General features: G+C 42.8%; 1 protein-coding gene across 1 annotated transcript in view; it reads right to left on the bottom strand.

Annotated features, from left to right (window-relative positions):
* ryr2a (ryanodine receptor 2a (cardiac)) overlaps positions 1-14,916 on the bottom strand; it is a 589,347-nt gene that overhangs the window by 141,730 nt on the left and 432,701 nt on the right. The window contains exons 66-70 of the mRNA XM_060940301.1: positions 9,130-9,211; positions 6,744-6,874; positions 6,333-6,653; positions 372-612; positions 122-209 (exon numbers count right to left, since the gene is read on the bottom strand). Of these exons, the coding sequence (XP_060796284.1) occupies positions 122-209; positions 372-612; positions 6,333-6,653; positions 6,744-6,874; positions 9,130-9,211 (863 nt within the window). The remainder of the gene's footprint in view (positions 1-121; positions 210-371; positions 613-6,332; positions 6,654-6,743; positions 6,875-9,129; positions 9,212-14,916) is intronic.

Below are 14,916 nucleotides of genomic sequence, written 5' to 3'. Positions count from 1 at the left end.
GTCTGTCTGAGAGATTTACTGTTATTGTTACAGCTCACTTGGTTAAAGTGACAATGATTGATTGCATATTAGCTGATGATTTGGCTGCTGAACATTTATGTATGTGTAAGTATTCATTTACGTGGGATTTGGCCCAGAAGATGAAGACCTCTGCCACCATGCGGAACAGTTCCTCTGCCTCAGGGTTCGGTTCTTTCAACCACTTCGCTCTGAAAACACACACAATTCACTATAAACTCCCTCGCAAGCACACACTTCATTCCAGCTTTATATAGAATCTCCAAACGAATCTGCTTCATCACACCTTCATACTGAGACACGTCTACTCACTCATGTCTTCCCACCTGGATATCACCCATGTGTCCTCTCACCTGTTATAATCGACGAAGCGGATGAGGAGTGGATAGAAGGCGTACAGGTCGCGCACCAAAATGGTGAACTCGTCCAGAATGAGCAGCTCCGACTCGGACATCTCACCACGGCCTTCTGCCTTCATGTGTTCTTCATCCAGCAGCACCGTGGCCGCCTTCTTCTTCAGCTTCTCCATCAGCGGCAGGAAGTGCGTCTTTAACAGCTGCGCCTGGGCTTTACTGATGATGGGCTGAGAGAAGACTGCAGCGGGGGGAGGGGAGGGGACGAGGAGGCCGAGAAAAATGGTGGAAACGCACTGCGTGAAATATATGCAATTTAAAATCGTAGCAAATTATGAAAGCAAATGCTAGAAGACCGACATAGCAAAGCTAAAGTGGTGGACTCATGATTGGTTCAAAGCTTTAGCGATTGCAGCCCAGGTTTATTTTTTCCTTCCCAGAGTTGTTTGTGGAATTTGCCTCAATCAAACGAATTTTATTCTATCCACATTCCCTGGATATGAGCAATCACGTGCTCTGATTGGCTACTCTACTACTAGGATATCGGCGCATATATCGTGAGTAGAGATAAACAAAATGGTGGAGTGCATCAAGTCAGATATATCGCTTTGTCATCAAGTATTAAAAAGAAACAGAAATAGATAAAATAATATAGTTTTTGTCCCCCCAATAGCTCCTAGTCCACACTCCAGCCCAGTCGGTGGCGGTAATGCACCTTTAAAGCTAGACTGCCTTGCAGATTTTAAGTGTAGATCATGAAAAGAATTTTCCCCGACACCCAATTATTTTTGTTTAGCGGACCAAAAAGCTACTGAATTTGAATAACAGACTTCCAATTTTATGAGGCTGTTTTAAATAGAACAATTAATGCCTCCTACTTATTCAGGTGACATTGGGCATACCTAACAACCTGTGTTTTCTTTCCCTCCCCCCACCCCAAATCTGTCCCTCTGAGTTACATGGAGTCAACAGGAAATCTTTTGGTGGAGACGGTGGGGACCTCGACTGGCTATCGTAGCCTGCAGGGAATCGGCCGTCAGACATTCTGTCGCATGTCCCAGACCCGGTGAAATGTAACTGAATTGTCTTGGCCAGCCCTAAGGGTCCCATCTGCATCTCATCATTGCTGAGGAGTGTGCTCCCATCACCCAATCAAGCATCCAGCCAGGGCAGGTCATGATATTTTTTACCATATTAACATGCCATTGTTGTGTGTTATGCCTGATGTAAAGACTCTCGCCTCTGCGAGCCTACCACACAGATTTAATACTTGTCATTTTTAGGGCATACCTAACAACATGTGTTTTCTTTCTCTCTCTCTTCCCCCCCCCCCCCCCAATCTGTCCCTCTGAGTTACATGTTGATCCTGGGATTGAGATGCTGGCCTCTTCTGCCCCTCGGACCTGCTTGATCCATCCTGGTGCCCTGTGTCTGGTCGGAGTTTTATCGCACCGCTCCTGTGAAGGACGGCCCCATGAGGACAGTTGAGGGTTATACCTGTTAAAACTGTTAATGTTATAGTCAGGCTGTCTGTTGTTGCCCAAATGAGGATGGGTTCCCTTTTGAGTCTGGTTCCTCTCGAGGTTTCTTCCTCATGTCGTCTGAGGGAGTTTTTCCTTGCCACCGTCACCACAGGCTTGCTCATTGGGGATAGATTAGGGATAAAATTAGCTCATGTTTTAAGTCGTTCAAATTCTGTAAAGCTACTTTGCGACAATATTTATTGTTAAAAGCGCTGTACAAATAAACTTGATTTGATTTGATTTAATGAATTTATCTTCACGTGGCCCTAAATTCTCCGCTATTTTTTCCTGCTTCACCATGACCCAATTCAAGATACTACGCCATGCATGACGTGGTGGGCTTTCCCCGTTCGCGCAAGGCATTGTGGGATACAAATTTGAAACAGGAGAGAAAAATGGAGGACACGAGTGTGCGAATGAAATGTGAAAGACCGACTACAGTAACGGAAAGAAAGCGAGAAGAAAAGACGTTATGTTCTATACGAAGGAAAGGAAATGCAGGAAATATCAAACTAATAAATATGGGCGCTCAGCGAGCACCTCGGTGTGATCAGCTGTTCGTTTAGCGACAGAATGATGGAACTGTCAGTGCACGCTCAAAGGTAAACCTGCGCATGCGCACACACACACACGGACTTCCTCTGTCTGCTTGACTGCACGAAGCGAGCGACTTCCTGCACATTATTTGCGAGGGAATCCCCTTGTGATGGCCCCTGCCTCATTGGCTCTGCAGTTGTTGTGGATAAGTGTCGGTGTGTTCTTTAAGGTAAGAGAGGGAGGTGATCATGGCAGCCAGATTTGGAGCACCTGGGATGAATGTTTCCGCAGCTTAAAAGCACGGATCTACATTGCTCTCTCTCTCTCTCTCTCTCACTTGGACTGACTTCTGCCTACAATGACATGTTTTGCTTTGTTTTTTGTTTTTTTTTGTAATAAATATTTCGACTCCCCATTTGTAGCTGTGTCCTTTCCTTACTTTGTCATGACTTAGAAGTCGGTTTAGGACACCCTCAAATTAAATAACTTCCCAGCCACAGAATGGCCCAATATTCTGAGAGATATTACAGAAACAAACATACTGTATATCACAATGGCCAAATTTCAGAGGGGATGAATTTTCACTGATTTTATGAAATCAAAAGGCAGTCTCACTTTAAGTTGGTTTGCCAACTGGCAAAAAAAAAAAAAAAACCTAAAGAAGAAGAAGAAAATGGCAGAGCATGTTGCTGAACCAACCGAGGACGAAATAAAAACTCAACTAGAAAACAAAACCCTAAAAATTATCAAGTATTTAAAAGAAACAGAAATAGCTAAAAGAGTACAGTTTTGGGGATTTTTGCTTTGTTTTTTCCTCCCCAATGTCTCCTGTTCCACACTCCAGACCAGTCGGTGGCAGTAATGCATCTTGAAGTTGATTTGCCAACCACCAAAAGAAAAAAACCTAAAGAAGAAAACCCCCCAAAATACAAAAAAATCAACAAAAATATGGAATAAAAGCATTTAATGGTAAGAACAAATCCTTTTTTTTTCAAGAATTATTATTATAGCATTTTTCACAAATTGTTGCTGTCATTTCACCAGTTTGTTTACATTCTAAGTGAAAATGATTGTATCGGACATTTTGTATCAAGTTTTTATTCATCGAATTTGCAAAAAGTAATAATAAAATGCTCGCTTTCTCAAAATCCAGTGAATGTGTATAAAATAAAAGAGTTATTCCACTCAATCTCGTCATACATGGCTTATAGCTAACTCGGTGCTACGCGCCTCGTCGGCTATCAGCTCATGTACGACTCGATTTCGTGGAATAACTTAATTTTTTTTTGCAGTCCCGTTTCCATCAAATCCTGCGCTCTGATTGGCTGGCGAGCGGGTCCGTATCCTACGATACGGACCCCGGTTACGGACCTCTGGCGACTCGCTCATTCACAACAACAAACAAAGTAGCATTTTTTGTCAACATTTATATTTTTTTTATAAGATTTATTTATAAGATTATCAAAAATCTTTTATAAATTTTTGCCAGCATTTCTCAGGAGAATAGCATTAATTTTACAGCATGGATAGCGATAACGACAGTGTTCACAGCGAAAGCGAGTTTTACTACCCTGAGGAAGAAGAAATAAAAGAAAACATTTCAGGAGAAAGCTAAAAACCTCTAACTGCTGCTAATGCCAAGCAAAAACATGGCTGAATCCTGAATGACTCCTATTTGTATAAATAGGGGACGACATAGGCGGCAAAATGTAGTTTTTTTCCTGCCATGGAAGTGCACTTGTATACCGAGGAGGAAGCAATTTGCATTACAGCCGTGAATGAGGATTCAAAATGGCGGCTCGGCTCGGTTTTCCCTTTCGGGCGCTCTCGTTTTCTGTTAGAATTTGGTAAAGAAAAAAATAAATATATTATTTACCAGCTTAATGTCGGTCCGTATGGTGAAATACCGTGACCTCGGCCCAGAGGGCCTTGCTCAGTACTTTCAAGACCTCGGGCATGGCATTTCACGATACAGACCTCCCAGCTGGTAAATAACACGCACACACATATATATATATATATATATATATATATATATATATATATATATATATATATACACACACACATATATATATATATATATATATATATATATATATATATATACATATATATATATATATATATATATATATATATATATATATATATATATATATATCTCAAGATATCAAGACTAGAAAGCTCCTCACCATGCATGGAGGGTTCCACCCCAAGTCCAGCACCCTGAGACTATACACTAAGCGGAAAGAGGGAGGCCGAGGGCTAGTGAGCATCAAGACCACGGTCCAGGATGAAACATCAAAAATCCGAGAATACATCAGAAAGATGGCCCCAAAGGATGAACTGCTAAGTGAATGTCTCAGGCAGCAGAACCCTGATGAGAGTGCAGAGGAGGAGGAGGAACAGACAACCTGGAGGGACAAACCCCTACATGGCATGTACCACCGTCAGATAGAGGAAGTGGCTGATATCAAGAAATCCTACCAGTGGCTGGATAATGCAGGACTGACAGACAGCACAGAGGCACTAATCATGGCAGCACAAGAACAGGCCATAAGCACAAGAGCCATAGAGGCCAGGATCTACCAGAGTAGATCAGACCCAAGATGCAGACTGTGCAAAGAAGCCCCTGAAACAGTCCAGCACATAGTAGCGGGGTGTAAGATGCTAGCTGGATCAGTGTACATGGAGAGGCACAACCAAGTGGCTGGGATAGTATACAGGAACATCTGCAACCAGTATGGAATAGAAGTACCCAAGTCCCAATGGGCCATTCCACAGAAGGTGGCTGAGAACAACAGGGCCAAGGTTCTGTGGGACTTCAGCTTCCAGACTGACAAACAGATCCTGGCTAACCAAAGCCAGTGGACAAAGTGGACAAAGAGCAGACGAGGGTGGTGGTGATAGATGTGGCGATCCCAGCTGACGCCAACATCAGGAAGAAGGAACATGAGAAACTTGAGGAGTATCAAGGGTTGAAAGAGCAGCTGGAACGGATGTGGAAGGTCAAGGGTTGCGTGGTCCCCGTGGTAGTGGGGGCACTTGGGGCAGTAACCCCCAAACTGGGAGAGTGGCTCCAGCAAATCCCAGGAACAACATCTGAAGCCTCAGTCCAGAAGAGCGCAGTCCTAGGAACATCGAAGATACTGCGCAGAACCCTCAAACTCCCAGGCCTCTGGTAGAGGACCCGAGCTTGAGGATGACATGGATACCCCCCGCCGGGGGTGAGAAGGAGTTTTATATACATCATCTCATTATCTCTAGCCGCTTTATCCTTCTACAGGGTCGCAGGCAAGCTGGAGCCTATCCCAGCTGACTACGGGCGAAAGGTGGGGTACACCCTGGACAAGTCGCCAGGTCATCACAGGGCTGACACATAGACACAGACAACCATTCACACTCACATTCACACCTACGGTCAATTTAGAGTCACCAGTTAACCTAACCTGCATGTCTTTGGACTGTGGGGGAAACCGGAGCACCCGGAGGAAACCCACGCGGACACGGGGAGAACATGCAAACTCCACACAGAAAGGCCCTCGCCGGCCCCGGGGCTCGAACCCAGGACCTTCTTGCTGTGAGGCGACAGCGCTAACCACTACACCACCGTGCCGCCCATATATATATATATATATATATATATATTTTTTTTTTTTTTCAAGTTTCTTCTCTATTTACTGTTTTCATGCTCTCAGAATTGAGTTGAAAACCAGCAAGCGGAGTCGACGTGCCTAGCCATGAAACTTCACTGCTTCTCTGATGATTTTTTTATTTTATGACAACTGTTCGGCAAAAATCTGCAGTCATTGCTATATAATGATCAGATAACGAAACAAAGCATCCATATCTCCACAAATCAAATAAAGGGTATAATCTGAACTTTCTCCTCTCTCACCAGCGAGTCTCTTCATCCAGGCGCCTTCATCGATCCCCAAGTTGTTGTAGATGATCTTGAGGATGTTTCCCAGGAGTGTGTTCATGTGCTCAGAGGTGAGTGAGGTGCAGCACGTATCGGCGCGCTCTGGGTTACTCTCAGGCCCGTGCTCCCACCAATGAGACATGTAGCTGCACAGCATGGGCAACACCACCTCCATCACATGGGGCATCTGAGTGTAGCGCATTCCTGACTCGGCCAACTCCATGATCTCTTCCAGAGCTTTCTCTAGGGATGGGACCAGGGGACACACCTCCTCCACCTGAGCTGGGAGACCGCACGCTGAGAGAGAGGGAAAAGAAACAAAACAAAACAGTAAAACATGCCATTCTGTCAGTAAAACAAGCTGATGAACAGAACATCTCCGCTCACCTGTCCTCTCTCTGGAGCCTTTAGTGTTGTAGATGGAGAAGCTGTTATATTTGTTGAGATGTGGTTCCAGGAAGGCCACGGGGAACGCGCCAGAGAACGCAGCCAGACACTCACCAAGAGCAGGCCGCTGTCTACACAACACAGTGTTAAAAACGCTCACGTCATTTCCTTACAAATAACTCATTATAACATGGCGGATATTTATCCTGGACACATCTCGTGGTACAACAGACAGAGTTTACAGTCTCTTGTAATTACTAAAGAAAGGAAATATGTGGCTTGTAAATAGTGTACATATACAGTGTGCTGCCTCATGATAAAGTGAAGTCTTCTTCCTTATACACTACAGTGTCTTGCAAAAGTATTCATCCCCCTTGGTGTTTGTCCTGTTTTGTCGCATTACAAGATGGAATTAAAATGGATTTTTGGAGGGTTAGAACCATTTGAATTACACAACATACCTACAACTTTAAAGGTACACATTGTTTTTTATTGTGACACAGACAATAATTAAGATGGAAAAAAAAAAATCTGGAGTGTGCGTAAGTATTCACCTCCTTTTGTATGAAACCCCTAAATAAGAGCTGGTCCAACCAATTCACTTCATAAGTCACATAATTAGCTGATTAAGATCCACCTGTGTGCAATCAAAGTGTCACATGATGTCTGTATAAATCACCCTGTTCTGGAAGGACCCTGACTCTAAAACACGACAAAGCAAGCAACATGAAAACCAAGGAGCCTCCAAACAGGTCAGAGACAAAGTTGTGGAGAAGTACAGATCAGGGTTCGGTTATAAAAAATATCCCAAACTTTGAATATCCCACGGAGCTCCATTAAATCCATTATAGCAAAATGGAAAGAATATTACAAAACTTGAGAAGAGAAGGCCCCGCCCACCAAAACTCACAGACCGGGCAAGAAGGGCATTAATCAGAGATGCAACAAAGATACCAACGATAACACTGAAGGAGCTGCAAAGATCCACAGCGGAGATGGGAGAATCTGTCCATGCGACCACTTTAAGCCATACACTCCACAGAGCGGGCGGGGCTTTATGGAAGAGTGGCCAGAAAAAAGCCAAGGTTCGAAGGGCGAAGAAAAAAGGACGAAGGTTCACGTTCCAGCAGGACAATGACCCTAAACATACTGCTAAAGCTACGCTGGAGTGGTTTAGGCCCACTTTACACGGGGACGGTCTGAAACAAAAACGCAAAAGTCCGTTTTCGTTCTCACTTTTTTCCGCGTCTACACGACCGTTTTCAAGGAGGAAATCTGCGTCTATACGGTGACGCATAAATGTGTGGAATTCAATTGGATGTGCATGCCAGGCGGCTAAGTGGTGCTGTGAAAGACCTCCGCTATGTCTGCACGCATGCGCAACGTCTTCCGTCTTGTCTGATCTGCACATCTGCGCCGCGAAAACTTTGACTACTCTGGCTACGGTAAGTAAGAAAGTAAGAGCATGCTATACCCGCCTCTGTTCATTAACGGTATATGTGCAGATTCGGTATAGATGTTCGAAGGACTCCTGGACGTTTATTAAAGCTGCCAGAGCAGCTTGAAGGTCCGTTGGATCGATGTAATCAGACATGCTCTTACTTTTTTACTTACTTTCTTACTTCCCGGGCTGACATGTACAGTACATGACATATGTATGACGTAAACGCGTACCCGACGTGAGCAGATCCGAGCAGAGTTTCGCGTATTGGGTAGTTTAGCCGGATATGCAACGGGGGCTGTTTTTAACTTATCCACTCTGGAAGGCGTTTTCAATTTTTTCCGTTTTTCAGCCTCGGAAACGCCGTCCCCGTGTAGACGAAAGGCACTTCCGATAAAATATTTAGTCGTTTTTATCCGACAGCGTCCTCGTGTAAACGGGCCCTTAAAAGGAAACATTTAAATGTCTTGGAATGACCTCATCAAAGCCCAGACCTCAATCCAATTGAGAATCTGTGGTGTAACTTGAAGATTGCTGTCCACCAACGCAACCCATCTAACTTGAAGGAGTTGGAGCAGTTTTGCTTGAGGAATGGGCAACAATCCCAGTGGCTAGATGTGCTAAGCTAATCGAGACATACCCCAAGAGACTTGCAGCTGTAATTGCAGCAAAAGGTGCCTCTACAAAGTACTGACTTTGGGGGGGGGGATACTTATGCACACTCCAGATTTCATTTTTTCCCCCATCTTAATTATTGTTTGCGTCACAATAAAACAACAATTTGCACCTTTAAAGTGGTAGGCATGCTGTGTAAATCAAATGGTGCTAACCCTCCAACAATCCATTTTAATTCCAGCTTGCAATGCGACAAAACAGGACAAACACCAAGGGGGAGGAATACTTTTGCAAGGCACTGCATACATCACTGTGCAGGGAGTTCATTACCTTTCTACGTAGATGCTTTTACTGGTGCCAAGTGAGTAAAGGCTGTTTAGGATCCTGTAACAGGAGACCTGGACATCATCCACTGTTAAAAAAAAAAAAAAAAAAAGACACGGCGCGTTTAATACGCTAGGACGATGAACTTCATTTACGATTCACATCTAAAAACATATAAATATTACTCAGCTAATGGTCTGGCTTCGTTACGCGACAGTTTACATCTTCTCCTGCTTGAACACACTGATCTCACATCAGCTAATCACTAGGCATTTCCTGGTTTGTTTCAGGAACGTTCTAGAAAATGACTCCAGTCCAGTTAAGTGGCCTTCCATGACTGGGAAACAACACCTGAACCATGTAGGTTAATACACCTCCAGTTTATAAATATCCAATCAAGAATTTATCACCAGCATTTCCTGATATCATGTCTTGTGCTGAATGTACAGGTCACGGTTCAGAAAATCAAAGTAAAATCCAAACCAACAATGCTGGTTTTTTGGCGGTTTTTTTTACTTTACTGGTCAGGAATGATGGTCTGCAGGTGAAGCTGCGTAATCTCAAGGAAAGCGCGACCGCCAACCCACGAGTAGCTCACTAGCTTATTAATTGTGATCAACAATATTAAATCTTTCATAAGTTTTAGCAAGTGCATTGGACACTGTAAAAAAAAAAACTAGATAGGACTCGACGCCAACGGCGTCGATGGGGATGCCTCCGCCTGGTAGACTACACGCCTTATTAAGTTGTGATTTGGGGATGGACATTTGACCTCACAGTAATCTTGACCTGTGACCTTTTAACCTCAAAATCTAATCAGTTCATGTTTGTCCCCAAATGCACAAATGGTGAAAGTTTGGTGAAATTCCTTTCATTTGCCTTGGAGATATTGTGTTCACAAGGTTTTCGGACAGACATTTGACCTCACAGTGACCTTGACCTTCGACCTTTTGATCTCAAAATCTAATCATTTCATCTTTGTCCCAAAGCGCACAAATGCTAGCCTGGCAAGCCAGACTAAATGTGAATATTTAGTCTGGCCTCGATCCGTAGACATTTCCGAAGGGTGTGGGAGGAACAAACCGCTGTCTTTCAAACCGTCTCTGTGCGTATAGGCCAACGCTCTGACCAATCAGCGCAACAGTGACTGTGACGTAGTCAGAGCGACAGAAAGCAGTGGGGGAGGCCTTGAAATAAATAATTTTTCAAAATGCGTATTAATTAATAAACAGGTTCTAGATATTAAGAAGTTTGGAGATAATGACCACAAGTTTGGAGTCTGTACCACATACACTCTTTTTTTTTCCAAGTGTTTTTCAAGGGTTTGCTTAAACTGTTTTTGAGAGTTTTTATTTAGTGGTGTTTGGTGAAATAATTTCCCTTAAATTTAAAATAACGGGAAAATAAGAAACAATCAAAAAGTAATGTTTCAAAGCTGTTTATTAATTCTTCGTACTGCACAAACTAGCCCCATCCTTTTGGCTACGAGCGGAGCCAGCTGGTAGATCAGACTTTTGCCATAGCCGGTCGGCAAAACGGCGAAAACGTCCTTCTTGAAAAGGAATGAGCGGAGAGCCTCTTCCTGCTCATGTTTCAACAAAAACTCCAAGTCTGATTCTTCTAAAACTGATTCCAAAGCGGAGTCAAACGAGCGCTGTTCACTAGCCGTAGCCATCTTTCCTGCTGTGCTTTCTCCAGCGTCGCGCAGCCTTGTCGTCACTCCTGCAAAAGCCCGCCCAAAGAATCCAAACAAAAACCTTGCGTTGTGATTGGCGGGCACGATTTGATGCCCGGGGTGTGGTGTTGTATATTCTGAAGTGTGTATATTCTGAATGCCTATTTAACTTTTATTGTTTGTATATTCACTAGACATCTGTATTGCAAGTTAGTTCTTCAGTATATAGCCTTAAGGATAATTATAACCACCCCTTTTTTATAGCCCTACCTGTACATACTTCTCCCATAACTTTTGTACATATACTGCACAGATGTATATGTGTATATTCTGTATGCCTATTCAACTCTTATTCTTTTATATTCACAAGACATCTGCATAGCAAGTTAGCTACTTCTGTATATAGCTTTAAGGATAATTATAATTATAACCACCCTTTTTTATAGCCCTACCTGTAATTACTTCTCCCTTAACTACCGTACATATACTGCACAGAACTACTGAACATCCTATTTATTTATCTGTACATTCTCTACTCACTATAACCGTCTCATTTGCACTAGCTGTACATAGCTGCATTCATCTGTACATATTGCTTATCTGCACATACTGTATGTATTTGTATTATACTGCATTTCTGCTATTTGCACTTCTGATTAGATGCTAACTGCATTTCGTTACCCTGTATTTATACTGAGTAATGACAATAAAGTTGAATCTAATCTAATCTAATATGGTGCGAGGCTAGACCCACTCGCTAGGCAAAAATATTTTTGGCCGTTAGGCGGGTGGGTCTAGTTTACTAGGCTACACAAATGGTGAAAGTTTGGTGAAATTCCTTTCATTAGTCTGTGAGATATCGTGTTCACAAGGTTTCGGGACGGATGGACGCACGGACAGACAGACAACCCGAAAACATACTGCCTCCTGCACCTTATGGTGGCGGAGGCATAAAAACAAAAAACAAAAACAAAACAGATTTAAGCGATTGAAAATATTGTGAATATAGTGAAACGTATCTAGTAGATCCTATTAGTAAAAATACACAGCTGATTGGTCAGTAAATTCGGACTATTTCTCGATAATCACCTTGAGCAAATCGGCAAAATGGCGGCCGATCACTTCGTCACCATAAGTGAGGAAGAATTACAAATGATGAAATAAAACGCTGTTCCTAAAAGCACTCAAGTTGCTACGAAGTTTGGTCTAAAACTGTTCAAAGGTCAGGTGAAATACTGATTTATTTTCTACATTTCAAAACAAATTATTTTATGTGACTTGGCATACAGTGGCATGCAAAAGTCTGGGCACCCTTACTGAAAATGTCTGTTACTGTGAATAGTTAAGTGAGCAGAAGATGAACTGATCACCAAAAGGCATAAAGGTAAAGACGACACATTTCTTTTCAGCGTTTTCTGCAGGATTTGTGTATTATTTTTGTTCTGTACAATTGGAGAGTGAAAAAAGAAAAGGAACACCATGCGGAAGTTTGGGCACCCCAATACATTTGAGTTCTCAGGTAACTTTTACCAAGGTTCCAGACCTTAATTAGCTTATTGAGCTGTGGCTTGTTCAAATTCTTTGTGAGGAAAGAATCAGAATCACTTTTATTGCCAGGTACTGTATGTGAACACGCACGAGGAATTTGACTCCGGTTTCACTTCGCTCTCTTAGTACAAACAGATAAAAACGCGTAGACAAAAACAAAACGCTATGTACATGTAGAAGGGTAAATATATGTATAGACAAGGATTTTTTTTAATCTTTTGGTGCAAAATGGTGCATAGTGCAAGGATGACTAACGCTACGTTCACACTGCAAGGCTTAATGCTCAATTCCGATTTTTTTGTGAAATCCGATTTTTTTGTGAGGTCGTTCACATTAACAAATATATGCGACTTGTATGTGATCCTCAGTATGAACGAAAAGCGACCTAAAAGTGTTCCGCATGCGCATTGCAGGATACGACGACGTCACACACAGTGAGCATGGCCAGTGTTTACGGAAGTAAAACCGCCCGGTTGCGGTATGACTCATCCAATCTAGCTTGAATAGCTGCATCCCCCCAAATGGAAATCAGCTCCCTAACCTCTGCGTCCTTCCATTGAGAAGATTCAGAACCTTCACAGCCCGGAGCGTCCCTCGCATTGATGTCATGCGCAGGGGTGCAGATACGTTTTTTGAACTGGGGGGGGGGGGACAAAAAACTGGGGGGGACAAAGCTGCCAGCAAACCAACCCCAACCCCGATATGCCTGTCAAACTTGTTGTTAGTAACCATAGCAACCAAGCTCGAGCTCGCAACCTGTGCAGTCTGTGCAGCTCAACCAACCGAATATCAGTCTTTGTTTTGTTTTATGTGAGTTGTTGCAACTATGTATACACTGCTGTGCACCTCAATAAACCGAATGGTAATTAGTCTTTTGATTTTTCCGTGAGGTTTGCCTTATGCAAAGAAAGACAGCATAGACGTTTTTTCCTCCCTATAAGTGGGGGGGACCGAACGAGGTGAATTTAAATATGACTCGTCCCACCCTCTATCTGCGCCCGTGATTATGCGCCATGTTGTTGTAACTTTTTTGAGAGACCCGCCGCCTACTTCAGCGCAGAATAGTGACGTTTGTGGCTTGTTGATGACGTGTAAGTCGGATGAATGCGACCTGGCGGTTCAGACTGAAGTCGCATATGAAAAGAGCGGATAGGAATCGGAATTAGGACCACATATCCAAACGTCCTGGGTCGGATTTGAAAAAATCGGATCTGTGTCGTTCATATTGTCAATAAAAGATCGGATACAGGTCACATATGGGCGAAAAGATCGGATTTGAGTCACTTCAGCCTGCAGTGTGAACGTAGCCTAAGTAAATATAAATATACAGTGTGCACAGAATGACGGTATGAGTGTACAGATATTTCACAGGTGACGTTACTGATATTTGAGTCCGGTTTTAGCTGTTCATCACAGAGACAGCCTGAGAGAAAAAACTGTTCTTGTGTCTGGTTGTTTTTGCGTACAGTGTTCTGTAGCGTCTCCCAGAGGGGAGAAGTTTAACAATTTGTGACCAGGGTGTGATGGGTCTGCAGAGATGTTACCTGCCCGTTTCCTGACTCTGTACAGGTACAGGTCTTGGATGGAGGGCAGGCTGACACCAATAATTTTCTCTGCAGACGTTATTGATGATGCAGATTTCAAAGCTGTATAAATTCTCTGACTCCTCAAACTTGTCCCTAAAATCAACAGCCATGGGCTCCTCTAAGCAACTACCTCGCAATCTGAATAATAAAATAATTGATGCTCACAAAGCAGGAGAAGGCTACAAGAACGTAGCAAAGTGTTTTCAGGTAGCCGTTTCCTCAGATCGTAATGTTATTAAGAAATGGCAGTTAACAGAAACAGTGGAGATCAAGGTGAGGTCTGGAAGATGAAGAAAACTTTCTGAAAGAACTGCTCGTTGGATTGCTAGAAAGGCAAATAAAAACCCCTGTTTGACTGCAAAAGACCTTCAGAAAGATTTAGCAGACCCTGGAGTGGTGGTGCACTGTTCTACTATGCAGCGACACCTGAACAAATATGACCTTCAAAAAGAGGACGGGTCCTACAATAAGACAATGATCCAAAACACACCTCAAAATCTACAATGGAATACCTCAATCCAATAGTAAACCTGGCCCTTACTGTCCGATCTCCCAATCAAACAGTTTCTTATTGTCAAATCATCCATTTTATCAGTTTCTATCTGACTGTTTATTTTACCAAGTTATTGTAGAATTTGATATCTTGTGTTTGTTTTTCTGTGAACTGAAATAATGTCTTTAATAAATCTGAATACATTTCAATATTTCATTTGTACAACCCCGATTCCAAAAAAGTTGGGACAAAGTACAAATTGTAAATAAAAACGGAATGCAATAATTTACAATCTCAAAAACTGATATTGTATTCACAATAGAACATAGACAACATATCAAATGTCGAAAGTGAGACATTTTGAAATTTCATGCCAAATATTGGCTCATTTGAAATTTCATGACAGCAACACATCTCAAAAAAGTTGGGACAGGGGCAATAAGAGGCTGGAAAAGTTAAAGGTACAAAAAAGGAACAGCTGGAGGACCAAC

The sequence above is a fragment of the Neoarius graeffei genome, chromosome 14, assembly GCF_027579695.1.
Source record: "Neoarius graeffei isolate fNeoGra1 chromosome 14, fNeoGra1.pri, whole genome shotgun sequence".
Lineage (NCBI taxonomy): Eukaryota > Metazoa > Chordata > Actinopteri > Siluriformes > Ariidae > Neoarius > Neoarius graeffei.
The sequence above is the reverse complement of the archived record's forward strand: the minus strand, read 5'-3'. Positions and strand labels throughout refer to the sequence as shown.